The sequence below is a fragment of the Maniola hyperantus genome, chromosome 13 (assembly GCF_902806685.2).
Source record: "Maniola hyperantus chromosome 13, iAphHyp1.2, whole genome shotgun sequence".
NCBI classification, from domain to species: domain Eukaryota; kingdom Metazoa; phylum Arthropoda; class Insecta; order Lepidoptera; family Nymphalidae; genus Maniola; species Maniola hyperantus.
The window spans coordinates 993,188-1,018,163 of record NC_048548.1 but is presented as its reverse complement, the minus strand read 5'-3'; the positions used below and the strand labels follow the sequence as shown (position 1 = coordinate 1,018,163).

General features: G+C 41.7%; 1 protein-coding gene across 1 annotated transcript; it reads left to right on the top strand.

Moving 5' to 3' along the window:
- Positions 1–1,020: 1,020 nt before the first annotated feature.
- LOC117987816 (chaoptin-like) lies at positions 1,021–23,721 on the top strand. Its single transcript, XM_069502797.1, has 6 exons — positions 1,021–1,144; positions 14,672–14,867; positions 16,827–16,962; positions 17,782–17,892; positions 18,582–21,556; positions 22,097–23,721. The coding sequence occupies exons 2-6, from the start codon at positions 14,684–14,686 to the stop codon at positions 22,393–22,395; spliced, it is 3,705 nt and encodes a 1,234-aa protein (XP_069358898.1). The 5' UTR covers positions 1,021–1,144; positions 14,672–14,683; the 3' UTR covers positions 22,396–23,721.
- The last annotated feature ends 1,255 nt before the right edge of the window (positions 23,722–24,976 follow it).

Genomic DNA, 24,976 nt, shown 5'->3' with positions numbered 1-24,976 from the left:
ATTTTGATTTAACATAGGGCAACGCCTTGAAATAATTGTTTATCACTGCTGTTGCATGATTTTGCACATTTATAAATTGCAAACAGAGGTTAAACACATTGACCGACATTATGCCGAATATTGGCCAACGTGTACTGGGGCATTTAGCATGTTGAAGCTGTAATCTTGTAAGCAAGTATCTCTTGCATACTAAACATCTAAATTCCGTAAGCTCGCGCGAGTTTTGGAAGTATAATAACAATAACTTTGAAGTGCGTTGTGTAGTGCTCTGCGGAGTCGCGTTACGGCTGTTATGCTAAACACGAGAACGAGGTAAGGTTGCATATACTTAGTACGCGACAGGTCGAGATGGCGATCACTTTCTAAGACGTAGGTGTCAGCCAGTGGCGTGCACAGGGTTTGAAGCCAGGGTAGGCATTAGTTAGGTGTGAACCTGTTTACTGGCAGGTCATAATGAAAAATACGCATTGAGCTATTACAACTGGGGTAAGCAGTGCATTTATGCCTCTATGACCTGCACGCCACTGGTGTCAGCTAAGAAACGGTTTTGAAATATTCCCCCCCTAATGGTGTGAAAGGGGGGGTCGAAGGTTGTATGAAAGTCCTATGTTTTTGAAGTTAGAGACATGAAAATTGGCATTTCGGTATTCTGGGTTCCGTGCCTTCAGGTGAGACTGAGTGAGTAGGTAAGTGAGGCCTTTTGCAGCGGGAAAATTTTTAGATCTCATGAGGAACCAGAAATTTAACGCGGACGAAGTCGCGGGCAACTGCTAGTACTTCATGATCCTTAAAAGTTTAAAAGGATATAGCAAGCACGTCAGTGTAAAGTTTCGCTGCGCCAGGACAGAGTTTCACTGCACTTGTGCATCACAAGTGACGCTCTGTCGCTCAGCGCAGAGCTGTAACGCTGAATGCTCAATGCTCAGTATTTCAGTAGTAGAGTATAGTAGACTTCAGAGTTCAGTTTCGGACTTCAGTGAACGCGCGGCGACCGAGCGTGGCGGACGTATCCATTGTTGTGGTTAATTTTTTGTACTTTCGTACCAAAGTCTACGTATGGATGCGAGTGATCGAAAGTTTTGTGAACTTAGAAAAATGTTTTTGAGTGTGCTCAGCGGTGATTGTGGAAACGTGGAGTGAAACTGTAAGTGGGTTACAACTATTTTGGATTTTTTGGAATTGAAATTTTATCTAAGTACCTACTTAGGTACATACATTTTTCTGGATCTTAATTAAAAAGAAAAATCGATCAAGTGCGAGTCGGACTCGTACATAAAGGGTTCCGTACCATCGTACAAGAAATAAAACTTTTTTGTAAACTTTCATGACGGGTATTTTAAAATTCTTATTATTTGTTGTTATAGCGGCAATAGAAATATATTCTGTGAAAATTTCAACCCTCTACCTATTAGGGTTCACGAGATACAGCCCGCTGACAGACAGAGGGATGGACGTACGGACGGACGGACAGCGCAGTCTTAGCAATAGCCTTTGGCACCCTTAGGGTACGGAACCGTAAAAATTTGCTCCCGCCTGCCATTCATTTTCTATTATTTATTTTTATGATTGATGATCAATTTCAATTTTATAGAATACCAAGCTTGTTTTTTTGCTTTTCAGTTATCAGTTATCAGTTAGTAGGTACTATCTATTACCAGTCGGGTATCTTAGTTTTTTTTTAAATTTAATTTTCATTTAAGTAATTAAGTAATTATATTTTTAACAAAATAATGGACTATTTAGTACTTGTAAAAGTATTATTACATCATAATAATGCTATAATACATCAAGTCAATAGAATAGGTAAGCCCACCCGTGCGAAACCGAGGCGAGTAAGCTAAAAATATTTTTATGTAAGTTATTACACAGCGTCGCTACGCCAGCGCTACGAATTCTACGCCGCTACGAGGCACTACGAGCAATGAAGAAAATGTTGAGGATTTTTTAATTCAATGACCACAGACCACTAAACCTTCATCATCATCATCATCAACCGATAGACGTCCACTGCTGGACATATAGGTCTCTTGTAGTGACTTCCACAAGCCACTCCCTGGCTCCTGCGACTCGTCTGATGTCGTACGTCCAGCTAGTCTCTTCCAACACTGCGTCTTCCGGTGCGAGGTCGCCATTCTAGCATCTTTGTACCCCAACGTCTATTGGTTTTACGAACTACGTGCCCTGCCCATTGCCACTTCAGCTTCGCAACCCGTTGAGCTATGTCGGTCACTCTAGTTCTACGGATCTCTTCATTTCTGATTTGATCACGTAGAGAAACTCCAAGCATAGCTCTCCTCAAGATTTATATAAAACCTAAATCCACACGGACCGGACTAAGTCCCGGGCGAGAGCTAGCTTAATTTTTAATAGAACGTCATTATTTGAGAAGGTTAACCATGTACGTGCGTGCGGGGTAAGGTACAGGTGCGGGTGTAATGAGGCAATGTATATTAATTAACCCAGAAGTAGCAAAGTGACTTTCGCAAGTCGAAGTAAGTTTCGTGAGACCTGCCCACGTAATGACGCGCTTCTTGTACGTTAGCTAATAACTAACTACGTAAACTTTACGTGATACTTATACAATTCATAAGCTGGACTATAGTCAGTACCCTTATTATAAATGCGAAAGTGTGTTTGTTTGTTGGTTTGTTCTTAAATCACGTCGCAACGGTGCAACGGATTGACGTGATTTTTTGCACGGGTATAGATAAAGACCTGGAGAGTGATATAGGCGTTTTATTCCGGAATATCAAAATGTTCCCACGGGATTCTTGCCAAACTAAATCCACGCGGTTGAAGTCGCGAGCGTCAGCTAATAACGGAATAAAGAACATTGACATGCCCTAAGCGCCATAAGAGTTAAGAGATGGCCTACATACTATAGTTAGGTACCTAATTAACACATTTTCCTGAGTTCAATGTGCCAACGTGCCAACGTGCCAACGTGCCGTGGCAGCTAGAAACATTGCTGCACGCGATATGTTTCACTCTGTTTACATAATGCTCCCGACATCGTACAAGCCGCAATGCTTGTGAACTGACATCGTTGTCTCAATACAACAAGCGATTTATTCACGTTTCCCTTCAATAAAACTCAGTTAATAGAATAGTCGCAGACATAAAATGGCATTACTTTGCTTGTAAACTATCGCTACTCATATTAAAAATACGAAAGTGTGTTGGTTTACTGGTTTGCCCTTAAGGCAATCACGCCGCAACGGAGCATCGGATCGGCGTGATTTTTTACATGGATATAGTTAAAGCCCTGAACTCTAAAGGCTATGTTTTGGCTATGGTTCCTAAAATTAAAAAGAGCAACTGCCGAGTTTCTTGCTGGTTCTTCTCGGTGGGAACGGCGTTCCGAACCAGTGGTAAATTAAAACTACCTGACTATTCATAAACACTTGTAAAAAGTTTACATGAATAAAAAACATTCTATTCTATTCTATTCTATTCTATAAAAACTAGGTAAATCAACGCGGGTAAAGTTGTGGGCATCCGCTAGTAATATGGTCTTGGACTGTAGTAATAACTTGTTTTGTTTTAGCGGTAGTTTAAATAGGGCATTAATAAGAGTACTGCTACAACTATAATAATATCATTTACAGCGAACCTACTATGGAATAGTACTTATCAATATATATCTGATACTATAAAACAAGTGATTTACTTTACGTTTTCCTACAATATAATTTTTTTTTACAAAAAAAATAAAAACCGACTTCGATACACAAACACTAAAAATTGAAAAATAATTTAATTTATTACCGAATATATTATGTATACCTACAGGAGTTAATATAGTTCCATAATAATACTTTTTGGTGCCGGTGCCAATTAGCTTTAGCTGCGCGAATCGTCTAGACTATTTTTATGAGACTCCACAATGGCACCTCATACCCTTTCAAACAAAAAAGAATTTTCAAAATCGGTCCAGGCGTCATCGAGTAATCGGGGAACATACATAAAATATAAAAAAAATAAAAAAAAGATTCCGACGAATTGAGAACCTCCTCCTTTTTTTGAAGTCGGTTAAAAATTCAATTTATAAAAATGTCGTGGTCATAAAATGGTTGTACAATCATACAATGTATGCTTATAAACTGTAAACTGCATCTTTGTTTTATATATCGGCATGCAAAATTTCAAAGACGGAGAGTAACATAGGCTACTTTTTATCTCGGAAAATCAAAGAGTTCCCACGGGATTTTCAAAAATCTGAATCCAAGCGAAGTTTAGAATACAACAGCTAGTTTTTAGAATAAAAGAGGTACTCTTTGTGACCATAATAAGATCATTACAAAGAAAAACATATTAAGGAAAACAAAAGGCACTCGTCAAGAAAAATAATCAAGTTAAGTAGGTACCACTTTTTATCTACCGCTGTCGTGGAGGCGGGACGTCGCTATAGTTACATTGTTACGATCACGGAACAGAATGGTTACGATCATTAGTTTGATTGTCACACAGACAAACAGACACTCGCCGCTAATAAGAGTTACCCCCTCCCCTCCTCCCGCCTCCCTCCTCTTAGCCTCCCGCCTTTACGCTCTTTACGCCGAGACAATACTAATTAATTAAACCATACACAACGCGGTGATAATCTAGTGGTTGAGACGTCGGCCTCATAGTCGCAGGGCCTGGAGTTCGATCCGGGGTACACATTTCTAATTTCACACAAGTCATCAAACCAACAAACACACACACACTTTCACATTTCTAATATGGTTAGGGAAGAGGGATAATATGGGCGCGGATAGTAAGTGAAAATATGCGTTTCTTAATACCTAGGAGTTATAGAATGCCTATAACTTCTTGACGTCTATCTAGGCACTTGTGAGTGCATTAACATTCGTAGAACAAAATATCATCATCATCATTATGATCAACCCATTGCCGGCACACTACAGAGCACGGGTCTCAGAGTGAAAAGGGTTTAGGGTTTCGACCATAGTCTAACACGCTGGCCAAGTGCGGATTCGTAGAACAAACAAAAACAGTGTAGGTACATACATTAAAAAAACGGGCTGAATTGAGAACCACCTCGTTTTTGGATGGAAGTTGGATAAATATTATATTGACAGTGAACTGTCCTGTATATACTATACTAGCGTATGCCCGCCACTTCATCCGCATGGACTACAGTGGACTACAGACTAAGTTTCAAAACTCTATTTTGCCCCCTTGGAGGTTGAACTTTCAAAAATCCTTTCTTAGTGGATGCCTACGTCATAATAGCTATCTACATGCCAAATTTCAGCCCGATCCGTCCAGTAGTTTGAGCTGTGCGTTGACTGATGCCTATAACACGAGTGTACAACTTATTTTAGGCATCGGTGGCTTAACCTAATTTTGGTTGTTATTTTGGTGAAACAATAAATTATTTATTTATTAGATCAGTCAGTTACCTTTTTATTTTATATCTTGAGTGAAGAGCCTACGAGTTTAAGCATACGTTGGAATGTTTGTAGAAGACGGAACATCAAAGCGGTACTAGTAACATAGTTTCGCATTTAATCGTATTATGAATCTGCACCCGTAGTACAAGATTTTACGTCTCACGAAACGAAACCAAATTCGAGAGTCGAAATACTTCCGCATTACAATAAACTGGATCTTAAACGCCTTGTTTTAAAGCTCAAGTTTGTCTACACTTCTACAGCCAGCGCTCCAAGCGGAAACATTGCGAAATTAAAATCAGTGGCATTGAATATTTGACTTCAATTCAAGGCTGTTTAGGTCCATTTTACTGTAACGCGGAAGTATTTCGACTCTCGAATTTGGTACGGGTACTGACCGCACACCGGAGACTGCGCTGGCTAGGGCTGCCAACATCTTTAAGAACAAGTTATAAAAATATATAAAGTACACTCAAAACTACAGTATTTTATGGGAAGAGTAAATAGGTACACAAAACACGTCTTCCACATATTTATTTAAGCGTTTCAAAGCACCTCCGAGTAATAAACAGGCCAATTGCGAGTCAGGCTCGCGCAATGAGGGTTCCGTACTACAGTCGTATTTTTTCGACATTTTGCACGATAATTCGAAAACTATGATGCATAAAAATAAATAAAAATCTGTTTTAGAATGTACAGGTGAAGATCTTTTATATGATACCCCACTTGATATAGTCACTCACTTCGAAAGTTGAAAATACTAATTATTAGTTCATGACCACAATTTAATTTTTTTGTGTGATCTAACCCTAAATTCACGGTTTTCAGATTTTTCCCCGAATATCAGCTATGAGATCTACCTACCTGCCAAATTTCATGATTCTAGGTCAACGGGAAGTACCCTGTAGGTTTCTTGACAGACAGACAGACACACAGACAGACAATAAAGTGATCCTATAAGGGTTCCGTTTTTCGTTTTGAGGTACGGAACCCTAAAAATACGAAAACAAAAATGAACGCAGTCAATTTTACACAGATGATGATTGGAGACATGATCGCTAACTATGGGACTCATAAGAAAACTCAGAGTAACTTAGCGAGCAATAAAAAGCTAGCTATGCTTGGAGTTACTCTACGTGATCAAATCAGAAGTGAGGAGATCCGTAGGAGAACTAGGGTGACCGACATAGCTCAGCGGGTGGCGAAGCTGAAGTGGCAATGGGCAGGGCACTAGTTTGAAAAACCGATAGACTTGGGGTCCCAAGGTGCTGGAATACCGACCACGCACCGGAAAGCGCAGCGTTGAAAGACCTTCTATTAAGTGGACGGACGATATCAGGCGAGTCGCAGGGAGCCGTTGCATTCAGGTGGCGCAAGACCGTGGCGTGTGGAAGTCCCTACAAGAGACCTATGTCTAGCAGTAGACGTCTATTGGTTGATGATGATAATTAAAGACCGGCCCCAGAAACTCTAAATCACGTGCGCCGGTACCTCTCTTGCGCGACGCCCATTAAGCTCATCCTGGAGGATGTACTCCCTGACCTCATATGTATCTTGCCACAGCAAGCTGCTGTCTAAGTGGTGTAACAGTTCGACGTCTGCCAAATCCGCACTGGGTCGCAACACACTAACTAAAATTCCGTTTATTAGACAACTAGCTAATGCCCGCGACTTTCGTCCACGTGGAATCAGGTTTTTAAAAAGCCCGTGGGAACTCTTTTGACTTCCGGAATAAAAAGTAGCATATGCCACTCTCCAGGTCTTTATCTATATCCATCCAAAAAATCTCGTCAATCCGTTGCAACATCCGTTTTTTCTTCAAATAAACTTTTATAAGTGCTTTTGAATCGTCAAAAGAATCTATAGTCCTAGGGTTGGCAACCCTAGTCGCAGGGCGGGCTAGGGCGGGCGGCTGACTATGAATAATTGATCAGGCGACCTTCGGGCGGGCGGTGCGTGGCGCTCTACCAAAATTGTTACTTGCCTATTATTTGTGGAACGATTTGATCGATAGCTACAAACTTTCAAAAGGCTCATAACATGCATGTTCTGATATTTCACGGTCATTCTAAGGGTCGGCGCACATCACTTCACTACCCATATTATAAATGCGAAAGTGTTCCTGTCTGTCTGCTAGCTTTTCACGGCTCATTCGTTTAAAACGATTTTAGCAGGTACTTACAGAGATAGCTTTCATCCCGTGGGCTAGGCATAGGCTACTTCAGTCTGGTTCCGGAAAATCGAAGAGTTCCCACAAGATTTTCAACGGTCCAAACCTGCGTGCATGAAGTTACGGGCATCATATTATACTCGGTTGCATCCTAGAGACGGACTTGTGCACTATTTTTTATCTATACTGGAAATTATAGGCGCACGCTTGACCTCGATCACACCAGATGGGAAGTGATGATGTGGCCTAAGATAAGACGCGTTTGCCTAGAAGGTCCCTATTCACTCTTGTTTTCAAGATATTCAAACACTGATCTCGGAAGAGTATTCCAGACCCTAGCCATGCGTATAAGGAACGCAAAGCGTTCCGTACGCGTAGATGGAATGTTGACGACATAGGGGTGAAAAGGTTCTGTAGTCCGTACCATGGTAGAAGAAATAAAACTTTTTAATTTGCATGGCAGCCATTTTGAATTTTTTCAATGATTAGATAGCAGTAATAGAAATAGAAATTCTGTGAAAATTTCATCTCTAACTGTAACGGTTTTTGAGATGCAGCTCGCTGACAGACAGACACACGGACGGACAGATGGATGGAAGGATAGAGTTCCGTTGGCACCCTTCGGGTACGGAACCCTAGAAAACGTTTAGCAATAGGGCGATATGAGTATAGGTAGTTCCAGGAGAACTAAGGTGCCTGGTACCAAACACTGCGAACAACACAATTGACGTTAATAACTAGATTTCACTTTGTTTCCTTTATTTTCCCTGTAAACATTGCAAGGAAAAGGTTAATTGAAAGTCCAAATACAAGATATCTATAGTACCATTTATACTGATTGGTTAGATTGATATTTCGATTGAAAAATGTTGCCATTTGAAAAGAGTAACTGAGTTTCAGTCGACTTACTTATTCGATTTTTTTTGATGCTGGTTCTTTTCGGAATTAGAATTTAGTGTTGATTATGGTATTGTTTATGTTCATAAAACATATTTAATTTACCATAATATACTAAGTCTTATTTTACAAGCCTATAACAATTAAAATATTAAAATTACAAATCAAAAATATCATCTAAACCGCCGTAACGAGGCAGGGTGTCCAGAACGCTGGCTGCGTTACTTCGTTGAATGGCCAGACTAATAATGACTAATAGTTTATATTCTAGTCTGTCAAGTTATTTTAACCTCTGGCTTTAAAGATGGTAAAACTCAATAATAGCCCTATTGGTATGTTTTGGAGTCCCGTAACCCAAAATAAAACAATTATGGAAAGCTCCGTGCTGAGAGTTTCTTTTCCAAAACGCCCTGAGTACCTTTAACTTATTTACCTGACTGCGACGAAGCCCAAAAGGAGGATTATGTGTTTGACTTGTTTGTATGTTTCTATCTTAAAAGAATATTAGGCAAGTTTATCATAATGGCTAATATTCCTCTTTCCCTTTACCCTCCAACTAAACTTAAAGCTTGTGCTAGGAGTAGGTACGACGATAGAGCAATGGGTGTGGTTTGAACCGGCGACCTTTTGGATTTAAGTTCGCTCCTTTAACCGTTGAGCTATCTGGGCTCTAAATTACTGTATTGTAGGTACGCATAACATAAATCGTGCAGCACAAAGCGCGCTGCGGGCCACGGCAACGCCTCTTTTGCAGCAGGCTTACCGCGCCCTGTCACGATACCTTGCATCTTATCCAACCAACGATCAACCTTGCTGTATCCCACGATCATGACGACCATGCGGGGATGTCTTACATTTTAAAATATGTACCTACTAGCTGAGACTTATTATGATATCTATTATTATTATTTGCTATGTATAAAAGTTATATAATAGTAATTTACAATTCAATTTTTTTTTAATCATTTATAACAATATTTATATATAACAATTATCTTGTTTTTTTATTATTATAGAATTTCTCAAATATAAAGTTATATAAAGTCTCAGCTTACCATAAAATAAAAATAAATGTTTTTTCAAATTTTTAAAAATTGTGATTTAGTATCAAAATTTTTAAATATTCAGATGTATTAATAAATTCAAAAATTGTGCTCTATAAAATAAAATAAAAACCAGAAAATATTGTAAACCAACTTGTTTACTGTAACTATAATCAACTATATTATGTACTTATACCTAAAAGAATGTAGGTATCTAATTACACATTTAGAATTGTAATAATATTGTAAATTTGTACCTTTTTCAGTAATAAAGGCTTATTTATTATTATTTTTATTATTATTTATTACCTACTAGCTGATGCCCGCGACTTCGTCTGCGTGGAATTAGCTTTTTTAAAAATCCCGTGGGAACTTTTTGATTTTCCGGAATAAAAAGAAGCCTCTCAACTCAACAAAAGAACTTCTCAACTATTTTTCTCATTTATTTACAATGCCCGCGACTTCGTCAGCTTCGATTTAGGTTTCAAAATCCCATGGAAATAATGAATCCAGGGTATAATCTATCTCCATTCCAAATTTCAGCCAAATCGGTCCAGTAGTTGTGCGTGAAAGAGTAACAAACATACACGTACACACACAACTGATGTCTAATTCTTTTTTCTAATCCCTTGAGGTTATGGAACATTTTTTTCCCTAAACGATAAAAATATGGGAGTTTTATGACATAAAATAGACCTTATCTTTAGAGACAGGCTCCCTTTTTGAATAAATGAATAAAAACAAAGATCTTCGGTTCATAAAAACCGAGGGGAAATATTATAGAAGACATTTGACTGGAAGAGTTGTTTTATAGGTCGGAGGCCCTTGGGTCGTGTTGTTGCGAGACAGGGCACATTGTACCGAGCAAGGATCTTGGGCGTCCCTCGGGTACATTTGGGAAACTGAGCTAAGAGCAAAAGACATACGAGGACATACATGGTTATTGTCTAGTAGCTGATACCCGCGGCTTCGCCCGCGTGGATTTAGTTTTTTAAAAAATCCCGGTTTTCCAGGACGAAAAGTAGCCTATCCGTAGAAGCCCATCCGCGGGATGCAAGGTATCACAGTACCTAATTTCATGAAAACATTTAGACGCATGATTCTTTAGTAACCCCGTGGGATCACCACGATTTAGGAATGCAATTCCTCGCAGCATCAGGTCAGGGCTGAGGATCCTCGAGTTGGTGATTATACTACTTATTTGAGCGAGTAAGAACATCACGTCATGCCAATTTGCTATATTAAAGAACTAGCGACCCGCCCCGGCTTCGCATGGGTGCAATGTAGATACTAATGTGGTGTCATTGCCTCGGAAACTCTCAAATGAGAGGATTTTTTTCCGACCTAGTTCATATTATTTCAATTTCTCTAGGGATCTCTAATTTTTTGAGAATTAAACTATAGGTATAAACCGTCCTCTTGAATCGCTCTATCTTTTGGTGAAAACCGCATTAAAATCCGTTGCGTAGTTTAAAAGATCTACGCGTTCATACATACAGACAGCGGTAAGTGACTTTATTTTATACTATGTAAAAAGAAAGGCAGTTTCGGTCACTCCAAGATAATATGACTTATTAGGGATAATTAGGTAGGCCAGGTAATGGAATTCTACATGATCGCGCGCGCCCCTTCGTAACCTCGCGCCCCTGGGCACGTGCTAAGTTTGCCTTAGGGATAATCTGCCTCTGGTCCTGGCTGAAAATTAGCGCTATATCCCTGCATCTGCGTACATACAGCGTTTTTAAGCGCGGCATGAAACGGCCATTCGCTTTCCACATCTAACCTCTGCAAGTCAACCGCATTGTTAGGTATTACACGAAAACTTGTAATATTATAAGAAGGGGTGATATAACAAAGAGAGAAAATTAAGAGCATCCCATGTATGTATCTTGAAAACCGCTAATAACTCCCACGGGACCCTCCCCCCTCGTATATTTGAGCCCCAGTGGGGTACCGCGATAAACTTTAAGTGGAGTCTGTAAACAAAACCCTTCTTAGATTGATTCTGTTGTCGCTCTCGGGTCGATTGTTCAACATTTTGAACAACGACAATCTAAGTAAATATATAAAAGGAAAAGGTGACTGACTGACGGATTGATTGACTGACTGACTGATCTATCAACGCACAGCTCAAACTACTGGACGGATCGGGCTGAAATTTGGCATGCATGATAGTTATTATGACGTAGGCATCCACTAAGAAAGGATTTTTGAAAATTCAACCCCTAAGGGGGTGAAATAGGGGGTTGAAATTTGTGTAGTCCACGCGGACGAAGTCGCGAGCATAAACTAGTAATATTATAAGAAGGGGTGATATAACAAAGGGAGAAAATTAAGAGAATCCCATGTATGTATCTTGAAAACCGCTAATAACTCCTACGGGACCCTCCAGTGGGGTACCGCGATAAACTTTAAGTGGAGTCTGTAAACAAAACCCTCCTTAGATTGATTCTGTTGTCGTTCTCGGGACGATTGTTCCACATTTTGAACAACGACAATTTTAGATAACGATGTCATTTGTTTAACTTTTGTAATAAACAAACCTTAACATAGTACAAAACTTGCGATTATTATCATTATTGCTACAATCTCCATTGCGACTGAGGTCTGGACGCTTGTTTTTTCCTTATTCTTATATAGAGCCGAGACATGGACCCTTAAAGAAGGTGATTTGACGACCTCCTTGGCGCAGTGGTGAGCGCTGTGGTCTTAATAGTGGGAGGTCCCGGGTTCGATTCCTGGCAGGGGTTTGGAATTTTATAATTTCTAAATTTCTGGTCTGGTCTGGTGGGAGGCTTCGGCCGTGGCTAGTTACCACCCTACCGGCAAAGCCGTGCCGCCAAGCGATTTAGCGTTCCGGTACGATGCCGTGTAGAAACCAAAGGGGTATGGGTTTAATAAAAACTACCATACCCCTTCCAGGTTGGCCCGCTATCATCTTAGACTGCATCATCACTTACCACCAGGTGAGATTGCAGTCAAGGGCTAACTTGTATCTGAATAAAAAGAAAATAAAATATCACGAGGGTCCATGTCTCAACTAAAGGTCATCATTATTATCATCATGATCCTTGGCTGTTACTGAGCACGGGTCTCTTCTCTGAATGAGAAGGGTTTGGCGCCGTCTGGCCATAAACTACCATGCTGTCCAAGTGCAGATTGACAGACTTCACGCACCTTTGATAACTTTACACAGAACTTTCAGGCATGCAGGTTTCAGCACAATTTATTTTTATTTATTTTTTATTTTTATTATTCATGTACCAAAAATTGTAGTTACAAAGTAATAATAAATTAAGTTACATCGGAAATGCTTATCTCTAAACAGAGATTTCTTCCAGCTTCCCATTCAAGGTTGTGAGTAAGGCATATCAAGAAGTGGAATAGGTCTACGGTACTAGAATCTAATAAACTACATAAATATCTTATAATAAATACCCAAATCAACTTATATACGTGGAGACCCTGGGGCCATGGAGTCTTAGTGCTAAAAATTTTTTAAGAGACATTTCACCGCGATTAATAGCCTCAACTGGTGACAGAAGGGCTGGCTCATTTTTTGCGCAGCGGATCAGCCTGGCTGTCCAGCGCGGAAATGCAGCCAGTATTCTTGGCACCATTCCACGCGGTCATGATTTATATAGTAATTAGATAAGGCTAGCTTTAAGTTTTATTGTATTAAAAAAAAAAAAAAAAACTTATATACAATAATAATACTTATCATAAATAATTATATACATAATATATGAAAAATATAAATACATATAATATATAAAATACTCTATATTAATGATAGGTAATACTGCTTCACCCTGTATTTGAATGAGTGTACTGAGTGGCAGTTCTCTCTGACATTTTCAGGAAGTGAGTTCCAAAGTTGGGTAGCTAGTACGGTGAAAGATTTGTTATAGAAGACTGTGTTACAACGGGGAGTGACGAGAGGATTTTTTGAGACACACGACCGCATAGGTCTAGTAGGAGGGCGGGATAGTTGAAATCGCTCTCGTAGATAACCAGGGGAAGAGGTATTAAGAACATTGTAGAGAACAGTCAGAATATGCAAATTGCGGCGAAAGCGTATTGGGAGCCACTTTAACCGACGACGGTAATCGGAAATATGGTCGAATTTGCGCAGGCCGTATATAAACCGTATGCACAAATTTTGAAGTCGATCGAGTTTGTCAAGTAGCTCTTCGGTAGCATCCAAGTAGCAGACGTCCGCATAGTCGAGAATCGGAAGCAACAGACAATGTTATCTTCACAGTTAAAGATAGTTAATTGCTTAAAACGCACAACGTCCTCAGGGTCCTGACCTCCTGATAGGAGGCTGACGTCTTACTCACCGCTTTTTACGCTCAAAGAAAGTTGGGCTTTTGAGGATGTCGTGTAAAGGTTAATGAGTAACCTTTCCATTGTTTTGTGGTGCGCAGTGTTCACCCTTCAGGGCACCCTGGTTTGACATTTAGCGTTCGTCATTCTTGTAGTCAAGGAAATGCTAATCTGTAGGTACCTACGGCATTTTATATCACTGCCCTTATTAAGTTAAACGTTATAGAAGACCGAATTGACAGATATAGTACTCGCGACAGGTCGAGATGACAATCAGGGAAGGAACGCCCCGCACACCCGCCCAGCCCCCACGCTAACACGGTGCGGGCGAGCGGTGCGGACATAGATAGTTTAGGGGTTGTTGTATAGAATAGAATAGAATAGAATAATTCTTTATTTGCATAATGTGGTACATAAGATGTTAAATCTAAGAAACAGTCCAGCACATTAGCCATGGCGGCGTACAAATATAGTTAACAGTTGAGATTATTGAGTGTGACTAAATATTTGTTTATAAAATACCGGCAAATCATAAAATTAAACTTAGTAAGTACCAACCCAAGCGAATATAGGCACTGTAATAAGCTTTTTTTTTTTTTTTAAATAATGTTCAACTATAGAATGTCAAAAACGCTTTTTATCATGTTGGAAAAATTCTTCTAAGGAGTAAACATTTTTTCCTTGTAACCATTTTTTAAGGCTAAATGAAAAATGTCTAGCTGTGAGTGTTTTTATGTCAGATGGTAATTTATTAAAAAATTTTATTGCCATGGCGTGACAGTTTTTGTTGAAGAGTGTTGTTTTTGGTAGTGTTGTAAAAACTAGTGTTGTAGGTAAGGAGTGCGATGCGGTGGGGCTGGCGGCACGCGGAGTGCGGGCCTCTGCTGCGCGCGCTGGCGCTGCTGCTCGCGCTGGTACCGCGCGCCGCCGCACCCGCCGCACGCCCGTGCGCCGCCAACCCGCTGTGCGTCTGCCGCGGCGACCACTTCGCCTGCGACTTCGTGCCTTTCCACCGGTTTCCTGATACGGGTATTACTTTAAATCCACCCTTTTGTTTAAGAGCGCTAATACACTGGTACATCATGGCGACGTCGCCGGCTACGTATCCAAACAATTCGTATTGGAATGTATGACAGTTAATGCACTTGGCAACGATCTGGCAACGTTGCTACTTTGGAAGCGTAGCCACGACTGAAAGCCCCTACGTGGAGCATGGAGACCCTGGCGACCTGGCGACGCGTAGCTAAATCGCACGTATTTTGTATACAAGTCCCGGGTTCGATTCCTGGCAGGGGTTTGGAATTTTATAATTTCTAAATTTCTGGTCTGGTCTGGTGGGAGGCTTCGGCCTTGGCTAGTTACCACCCTACCGGCAAAGCCGTGCCGCCAAGCGATTTAGCGTTCCGCTACGCTGCCGTGTAGAAACCAAAGGGGTATGGGTTTAATAAAAACTGCCAGACCCCTTCCAGGTTAGCCCGCTATCATCTTAGACTGCATCATCACTTACCACCAGGTGAGATCGCAGTCAAGGGCTAACTTGTATCTGGAAAAAAAATAAAAGTCCCTCCCTCACTCAGTGGCCAACTATCGCCAGGGTAAACGGACGCCCGCGTGTTTCTGTTTGCTACTTATTTGGCAACTATGTACATTTGACTAGGTTTGGTAGCCAGTGATGTTGCCATAGCGTCCCAGTCTGTTAGGGCTCTAAGTCTAAGTAATTTATAATATAGAATATAAATAAAAGGAAAAGGTGACTGACTGACTGACTGACTGACTGACTGATTGACTGACTGACTGACTGATCTATCAACGCACAGCTCAAACTACTGGACGGAACGGGCTGAAATTTGGCATGCAGATAGCTATTATGACGTAGGCGTCCGCTAAGAAAGGATTTTGGAAAATTCAACCCCTAAGGGGGTGAAATAGGGGTTTGAAATTTGTGTAGTCCACGCGGACGAAGTCGCGAGCATAAGATAGTATAGAATATTAGCCTACAGTATTTTTTGTGAGGTTACCGACCAAAAACCAAAAAGAAGAATATGAATTAGAAAAAAGTCATTATTGTGAGCGTAAATTCTTTCTCTGAGTATAAATAAATTTTATTGTAATAATTTCAGTAAAAACAAGATAAAAGTTGATTATTCTCAGTATTAGTTGATTCCAACTTTCAAGTGGAGGCGACAGTATACTAGATCAACTAAATAATATTATTATGGTCAACTATTAGGTATAGGTGGATTGACGCTGGTTCCCTGGGAACGGGGACGGGCGCTAATGTGGGACGCAACTTGCGTTGACACATTGGCCCCGTGTCATATCAGGAAGACAGCATCAAGACCGGGAGCCGCAGCAGAAACAGCTGAAAACGGCAAGCGGCGCAAGTATGCCTCTCTTATAGAGAGTTACATTTTTGTGCCGTTTGCCGTGGAGACCCTGGGGCCATGGAGTCTTAGTGCTAAAAATTTTTTACGAGACATTTCACCGCGATTACCTAATAGCCTCAACTGGTGACAGAAGGGCTGGCTCATTTTTTGCGCAACGGATCAGCCTGGCTGTCCAGCGCGGAAATGCAGCCAGTATTCTTGGCACCATTCCACGCGGTCATGATTTATATAGTAACTAGCTTATGCTCGCGACTTCGTCCGCGTGGACTACAAAATTTCAAAACCCTATTTCACCCCCTTAGGAGTTGAATTTTCAAAAATCCTTTCTTAGCGGATGCCTACGTCATAATAGCTATCTGCATGCCAAATTTCAGCCCGATCCGTCCAGTAGTTTGAGCTGTGCGTTGATAGATCAGTCAGTCAGTCAGTCAGTCAGTCAGTCACCTTCTCCTTTTATATATATAGATTAGATAAGGCTAGCTTTAAGTTTTATTGTATTAAAAAAAAAAAAAAACTGTCATCAAGTTCTATGACAAAGGTATATTAATACGTATTTATATTAATACGTAGGAATTTAGTTGGTATTGTGGTGATGTGGTAGAGGCGGGCGCGGCGCACGTGGCGGTGGCGGCCGCGCGGCTCGCGGCTCTGCGCGACGCGGCGCTGGACGCGCGGCCCTTGCGCACGCTCGTGCTCGTCGACTCCGGCCTGCACCACGTCGACGCACATGCCTTCGCGTGAGAACACTCTTACTTCATCATCATCATCATGATCAACCCATCGCCGGCTCACTACAGAACACGCCCCCCAATTGTGTAAGAATAACCATTTCATGGCTATCGCAATCGTCAAGAAATTCTGCCCTTTGATTGGCTGTGAAAAAATGAAAACAGCGAATCAACCAATCAAAGGGCAGAATTTCTTGACGATTGCCATAGCGATGAAATGGTTATTCTTACACAATCGGGGGCACGGTCCTCTCAGAGTGAGAAGGGTTTTGGCCATAGTCTACCACGCCCGCCATGTGCAAATTGGTAGACTTCACACACCTTTGAGAACATTATGGAGAACTCTCTGGCAGTCATACCTTGACGAACTCCCTGGCGCAGTGGTAAGCACTGTGGCCTTATTAGTGGAAGATTCCCGGTTTAATTCCTGGCAGGAGTTTAGAATTTTATAATTTCTAAATTTCTGGTCTGGTCTGGCTTTGGCCGTGGCTAGTTACCACCCTACCGGAAACGCCGTGCCGCCAAGCGATTTAGCGTTCCGGTACGATGCCGTGTAGAAACCAAAGGGGCATGGGTTTAATAAAAACTGCCGTACCCCTTCCAGGTTAGCTCGCGTCCACCTTAGACTGCATCACTTACCTCCAGGTGAGATTGCAGTCAAGGGCTAACTTTTATCTGAATAAAAAATACCTATGTGACGTTTTTTCAATCTCAACGACAGAGACAACACTGTACGAGACCGCTATCTCTTTCTAAAGTTCGATATACAAGTTTTAGCTGGTGCACTTTATTTCCTGGATATCCTCAGTGTTGTATGTCTGTGAGCAGCTCGATGACGGCAACCCTGGCGTCATTGGACCTGAGCTACAACGAGTTCACGGAGGTTCCTGTCGCAGCGCTCCGACACCTGAAGGTGTTGAACTGGCTCAACCTGCAAAAGTATGACTTTTTTGTAATAAATCTCCTTGCGAAGGTGAAGTGACAATGGGCAGGGCACATAGTTCGTAAAACCGATAGACGTTAGGGTCCCAAGGCGCTGGAATGGCGACTTCGCACCGGAAGACGCAATGTTGGAAGACCCCCACTAGGTGGACGGACGACATCAGATGAGTTGCAAGGCCGTGGCGTGTGGAAGTCCCTACAGGAGACCTATGTCCAGCAGTGGATGTCTATCGGTTGATGATGATGATGATGATGAAATCTCCTTTATCATACTTATATTAATACTAGCTTATGCTCGCGACTTCGTCCGCGTGGACTACAAAATTTCAAAACCCTATTTCACCCCCTTAGGAGTTGAATTTTCAAAAATCCTTTCTTAGCGGATGCCTACGTCATAATAGCTATCTGCATGCCAAATTTCAGCCCGATCCGTCCAGTAGTTTGAGCTGTGCGTTGATAGATCAGTCAGTCAGTCAGTCACTCATTCAGTCAGTCAGTCAGTCAGTCAGTCACTTTTTCCTTATATATATATAAGATTTAATTAATTAAAACGCACATAATTCTGAAAAGTTAGAGATGCGAGGCCCGGGATCGAACCCCCGACTTCCGATTAGAAGGCGGACGTCCCAACCACTAGGCTATCACAGCTTTTTTGTCAATGTTTATGTTTTTCTTATTTGTTTCAGCAACTACATAAGCGAATTAGACCCGCACATGGATTGGGGCGGCCTTACAGAATCTTTGAGCACCTTATCACTCAGCAACAACCATATATGCGTACTGCACGAAGATGCCTTGTCTTCCCTGCGCCATCTGGTGCAGCTAGAGCTAGATGGAAATCGGTTGAGGCATCTGCACCCCGCCGCATTGCCTCCTTCGCTGGCAATTCTGCGCCTGTCTGATAATCTCCTAACAGAGCTGCCCTGCAAGGCGTTGCTTCTCCTTCCACGCTTGAGGCATCTGCATCTACGAAACAACATGCTCCAACCGATCTCAAACTCCACATGTCGGAACGATCGATCCAAAATAGACTCCCTAGATTTGAGTCACAACGAACTGACCGACACCTTCCACTTCGAGTTCCATCATAACCTTCAGTTAAAGCAGCTTATCTTAGACTTGAATGACTTTACGAGTGTTCCCTCTTTTGTTCTGAACTGCGGACGGCTCGAGAAGCTGTCGATTTCGTACAATAATCTGAAACACTTATCAGATGCGACCGTTTACGTTCTCAAGCAGAGCTTGGAGAGGTTAGAATTGGATCATAACGAGCTGATAGTTCTACCAGACAGTATGCGTGAGTTGGAACAACTGCGCCATTTATCTTTAGCATACAATCAACTTGAAGATGTCAAAGAGTTGCCTCCTAACTTACACTCTCTATCTCTCGCTGGGAATTTCCTACTGACGTTCCCTACTGGCTTACGGAATCTCAACCCCGTATCACTAAATTACCTGGATTTGGGGTATAATCGGATATCGTATGTGGTAGCTGACCACTTCGACGCTTGGTCTGAGGCGTTAACTACGCTGAGTCTTCGTGGGAATAGACTGGCACATCTTTCTTTAGGGTCCTTTCCTCCACTACCTTTGAGAGAATTAGTGTTAAGCTTCAATGACCTGTACTATGTAGAGGCCGGTGTGTTCTTAAACTTAACAGAGTTAAGGATCCTAGAGCTGTCGTCGGCACTGTTCAGCGGCGAGATTTCCACCGGCTCGTCTTCTGCAGCTCTCACGTGGCTCAATTTAGACAACAATAACATTCATTTAGTCTCCTCGGATGACTTGATCAACTTTCCTTCGCTAGAGTATCTCAACTTAGATTTTAATAAAATCATAGAATTTCCGAGCGAAACGAGCAGAGCGAACGTTTCTTACAAATTGAAGGAATTAAGGCTGTCGTACAATTATGTAAGCAGAATAAATTCGGAGTTTCTCGAGGAGTTGTTGGAATTACAAAGCGTGGATTTGTCCTACAATCGCATGCAGAACATCAGCGAACGAGCATTTTCTAATTTACGGAACCTGGTATATTTAAATTTAGCCGGAAATGTCGTCGAGCTCATTGCCGATGGAGCTTTCGTCGATTTGCCGAAATTAGAAGTATTGAATTTGCAAGAAAATAATTTAGCAGAATTTTCTACGAGATATTTTTTAGACGTATCAAACAGGGACATGAATTTCGCGGTGAACGTGAGCTACAATAGAATAATGACTCTTTCCGGGGGAAAGACAGTTTCTATAAATATTTTAGATTTATCACATAACTTCTTAGAGATTATTTCGAGGGATTTTTTTGACTCGCTGGGAGAGCACGTGAGGCAAATCATTCTTTCTCACAATAACCTTCTATTAATCGATTCATTCGTATATAGCACTCTCCCAAATCTAAATATATTGAATTTACAAAAAAATAATATAAATATGGTTAAACGTCGGGTGTTCTCAGAGATGCCCTCTTTGCAAATTTTGGATCTGTCTAAGAATCACATCGCGCAACTGTCGGCGGAACAGTTCCACAGCCTGCACAGATTACGTCTGCTTAGATTAGATAGTAACAGACTGCGTGCTCTTCCCCGAGACGTGTTCAAGAACACACTGTTAGAGTACTTAGACCTGAGCAACAATCATTTGTCCCTTTTCCCGAGCAGTGCACTAGCGCAAGTAGGGTTCACTCTACGTCGTCTCGAGCTGTCTCACAACAAAATCGAGTACCTCGACGTGGCTATGTTTCATTCCACCGCATTTTTACACGAACTGGGACTCTCACATAACGCTCTGACCGTTCTATCAGACAACACCCTCGCGGGTCTGCCTCGATTACGTCGTCTTGACCTCTCTTATAACTCAATTAAGACTAATTTCAAGGAGCTTTTTCACAACGTTCCACGTCTACGACACTTGTCTTTAGAAAGCACAGGCCTTAAAACTGCTCCTCATCTGCCCCTAGCAAACCTAACTGAGCTTAAACTAAGTAACAACTATATATCCTCGTACAGCGAGAGTGATGTACGGCATCTCTCCAACTTACGAGCTTTCGACATATCTGGCAACAAATTCACTTCGCTACGACCTGCAATGTGGGCAGCGCTACCTTACTTAATATCGCTTGACGTATCAAGAAATCCTATCGTAAGAATGCAGCGTGGGTGCTTTGATGGATTAGATCGGTTGCTGCATCTAAGAACAGAACATCTCCGGTATCTCGAAACGGTTGAGCCGCGAGCTTTTCGAGCGTTGGCGTCTTTAAGATCGCTCGCGTTAGAATCCCCTGCAGGGAAGGACAGGGAGGTTCCGATAGCGGAAATAGTGTCAGTTATACCTCACTTGGAGTCACTAGTGGTGCAGATACGTCGGGAATGGTTGGATACGCAGTTGCTTCGGTTGCACGCGCCTAAGCTTCGCGCGGTAGAAGTGCGTGGTGCAGCGTTGGAACGCGTGTCTGCGCTGGCCTTCTCCTCGCTGGGGTATCAACGCGCATTGTCGCTGCGACTGTCGTGGTCGCGCGTGTCTGCGCTGCCAGCAGGGCTGCTGCGGCCGTTGGCGCGTGTGCCGCATTTAGCGTTGGATCTGTCCAACAACAGGCTCGTTAGCTTCGGGCCTTCGGTTCTCTACCCTAACCAAACTGGTTGGAACCGGTTTGCGACCAAACTTTTGCCAGGTTAGTGTTACGAATTCTACATTAACCATATTTATTAGTAACTAGATATAATTATATTGAGACAGCTAGGTGATTAATTTTTAATCATAAGAGATTTCGATCATGTTTGTTTTCGTAAAAACTATGCTAAATGCGCAAATTACACTATATCCTTGCACGCCTTAGATTGCATGGAAAAGATGGATATGCCTTCTATACGTATGTTCTTCTCATGTCAAAATCTAGGTAAAGTATAAAAATATATGCAATTGTCTGTCTGTCGGTCTGTCTAATTAATATATGTTATGTCACCTGAATCATAGTTGAAATAGCTCATAATATTTTTTTTTTTTTTTAAATGGAGTCCTGGCCCCTAAAGCTCAAACTACTTACTGGACAGATCGGGCTGAAATTTGGCATGCAGATAGCTATTATGACGTAGGCATCCGCTAAAGGAGTTTTGAAAATTCAACCCATAAGGGGATGAAATAGGGGTTCGAAATTTGTGTAGTACACGCGGACGAAGTCGCGAGCATAAGCTAGTTTCTATATATTTCTCAGGTGGTCTTCTGCTGGCTGGGAATCCACTTCGCTGCGGGTGCTCTGCCTCATGGGTTGGCTCCTGGCTGAGGCGCTGGACTAGCGAGGTGGGCGGTGGCTCGAGCGGCGCGCGCGAGGCAGCGAGGCGCAGCGTGTGCGTGGCTGGCTCTGGCCCACGTCACACGCGCCCACTGCTGGACTTAGCCGCTGACGAGGCTGAGTGCCACGCCAGTGCGCTCTCCAGTCACTCGCATAGACTAAAAATGCGTGCACTTCACACTACACTTGCTGTGATGGTTTTGCTGTTATGTGCTAGTTAGTGTAGTAGTGGATCAAAATATTGACAAAAAAATGTGGGACTGTGTTTTCCGTCTGTTCTAAAGGATAGACACGTGTGCAAGTCATGATGAGTTAAGAAATATTTGTTTTTTGGGAGGCGGAATGGAGAAGCAAAGGCAAGGGAGCATGGACCCGAGAACTCATACCCAACCTTAAAGAGTGGATTGAACGCAAACACGGGGAAGTCGATAGATGGATCACGCAGGCTTTGACGGGCCACGGGGTATTCAATACATATTTGTATGCTATTGGAAAAGCCATAAACGAGGAATGCTCATACTGCGGGGAAGAGGATACTCCGCAGCATGCTATATTTGAGTGCCGTGTGTTTCAACAGGAGAGAAACTTAGTAAATGGTGAAAAGGAAGATAATTTAAACCCGCAAAACCTGATACCCAGAATGTTGAAGAACGAAGAGGAATGGGAAAAGTACGCGAAGCTACTCAAATATATAATAAAAAAGCGAGAAGACGATGAATGGGAGAGGCAAAGACCCACGCCCTGAAAAACAGCTGCCTTCCTGAAGTATATGCTTCGTGCAATTCCGGGAAGCCGCGAGCGGAGTTATCGAAGAGTGGAGGAGGTTTTTTAGTCCGTAGGCCACTGCGCAACATCTGCAGTGGAGTCGGGCATGCACAGTGCAATCCATGAGGGTTTTCCTCCTCCAAGGAAAAAAAAAAAAAAAAAAAAAATTTGTTGCGTGCGTGGTTACTGGTTTGACAAAATATGTGAACTTTGAAAACTTTGATGTCGTGCGTGTTGCGATCATGGACATTTGCAGGAGTGATGTTACAAAAGTTTTGTTAGCACTTGTGAGTTAAGTACCGATTTATACGAAAAATACATTGTAAGTTATACATTAAGTAGCTGTGCAAGTCATATCATACAGTATTACTGTATTGAGAGTAATATAATATCAACGAATTTTCATTGTTGAAAATATAATTTTGTGAACTAATTTATAATTAGCTGGTATCCGCGTGGATTTACTTAAGGTTTCCGTGGGCACCATGTGGACACTCTTTGATTATCCGGGATAAAAATAGATGCCACTTTCCAGGCCTTTAACTACATGCAAAAAACACGTCAATCTGTTGCTCCGTTGCAACGTTATTGAAAGACAAATAACCATCAAAGAAACTCACTTTTATTGATCTATTGATTGTTTGATCTAATGTTTATGTGAATGAAGTTTTGCGAATATTTGCCATTTTTATTTCTAACGGCGGTTACTCACTCATCCGATCCGAGTCCGTGAAAATACGTTCCTTTTTGATTTGTATGGGAGCTGATGACATAATTTGCCGTAGATAAAATCGCTGCTCTCGGATGACGGATAGAACTCGGATGACGGAAGTGTAGTTCGTAATCGCCGTTACTGTCATGTATAAAAATATTAGTTTTAAAATGTGACTCAAGTGTACAGTCAAATATGGTTAGGTAACTAAACCATGTACTTAGATAGCATATTTTTTGTTTATTAAAAGTTTGTGATTTAAAACTATGTTAATTGATAGGTTAATAGGTAGGTAGGTACTTGTTATTTCGACACAGCCATTAATTAATTTGTACATTTACAATGTCCTATGGCGAGAACAAGAGAAAAATAAATATTTATATATAAAATTATTTTATTATATTCGATCGCATGAAATAAAACCCATATGGTACTTCCCGTTGACCCAGAAGCATGAAAAAGTTGCAATGTCTGAGAACATGAGCACAAGTAAAGGGAAAAATTTGGAAACGTTGAATTTGTAGTTACATCACAAAATAGGTGTAATAAATCTTGTACGATGGTACGGAACTCTTCGTGTGGGAGTCCGACTCGCACTTGACTGATTTTATCTTGTGTAGGTAGTTATCATATTGCTCGCGTATGCGATTTGCTACCGATGCTGACGAATCTAACAATTGCAAACTTTCTCCTTTGTCTAAAATTAAAAAGGAAAAGGTGACTGATTGACTGACTGACTGACTGATCTATCAACGTACAGCTCAAACTACTGGAAGGATCAGGCTGAAATTTGGCATGCAGATAGCTATTATGACGTAGGCATCCGCTAACAAAGGATTTTTCAAAATTCAACCCCTAAGGGGGTGAAATAGGGGTTTGAATTTTGTATAGTTCACGGCGCCGAAGTCGTGAGCACGAGCCAGTTCAATATAAGTCGGTAATAGTGGTACCTAATAGCACAGTAAGGCGTTTGTGCACTCATCTGTGAATTCACGGATTCCGTAAAAATATGAATCGAATGAGGACGTATTTGTATGACGGCCACTTTGAAGAATCACGGACGCGAACCGTATACGGATGAGTGCACAAATACCCTACTTTATGTTTTTATAGCTCGGCCGTAAATCCGCTAAGTGCAGCGATAAACGGCCCAGTTTCGCCATATCGCGCAACTACCAACGCGATTAATCGCTCGAGCTGGCGCCGCGCCAGCCTACTTAGCCTAAAGATTATTATTTCAACTCCAGACATAGTGGGAAATACTGGCTCCCATTATCTTTTGTACTTTTACTGATTTAGAATTTTTCAAACCCGCAATGTATAGC

Excerpts from the sequence above, each read along its gene's own strand:
- LOC117987816 (XM_069502797.1), top strand. The coding sequence starts at position 14,684 with ATGCGGTGGGGCTGGCGGCACGCGGAGTGCGGGCCTCTGCTGCGCGCG. Across the intron at positions 14,868-16,826 it reads CCACCGGTTTCCTGATACGG|AGGCGGGCGCGGCGCACGTG; the intron begins GTATTACTTTAA and ends GTGATGTGGTAG. Across the intron at positions 16,963-17,781 it reads GTCGACGCACATGCCTTCGC|CTCGATGACGGCAACCCTGG; the intron begins GTGAGAACACTC and ends GTCTGTGAGCAG.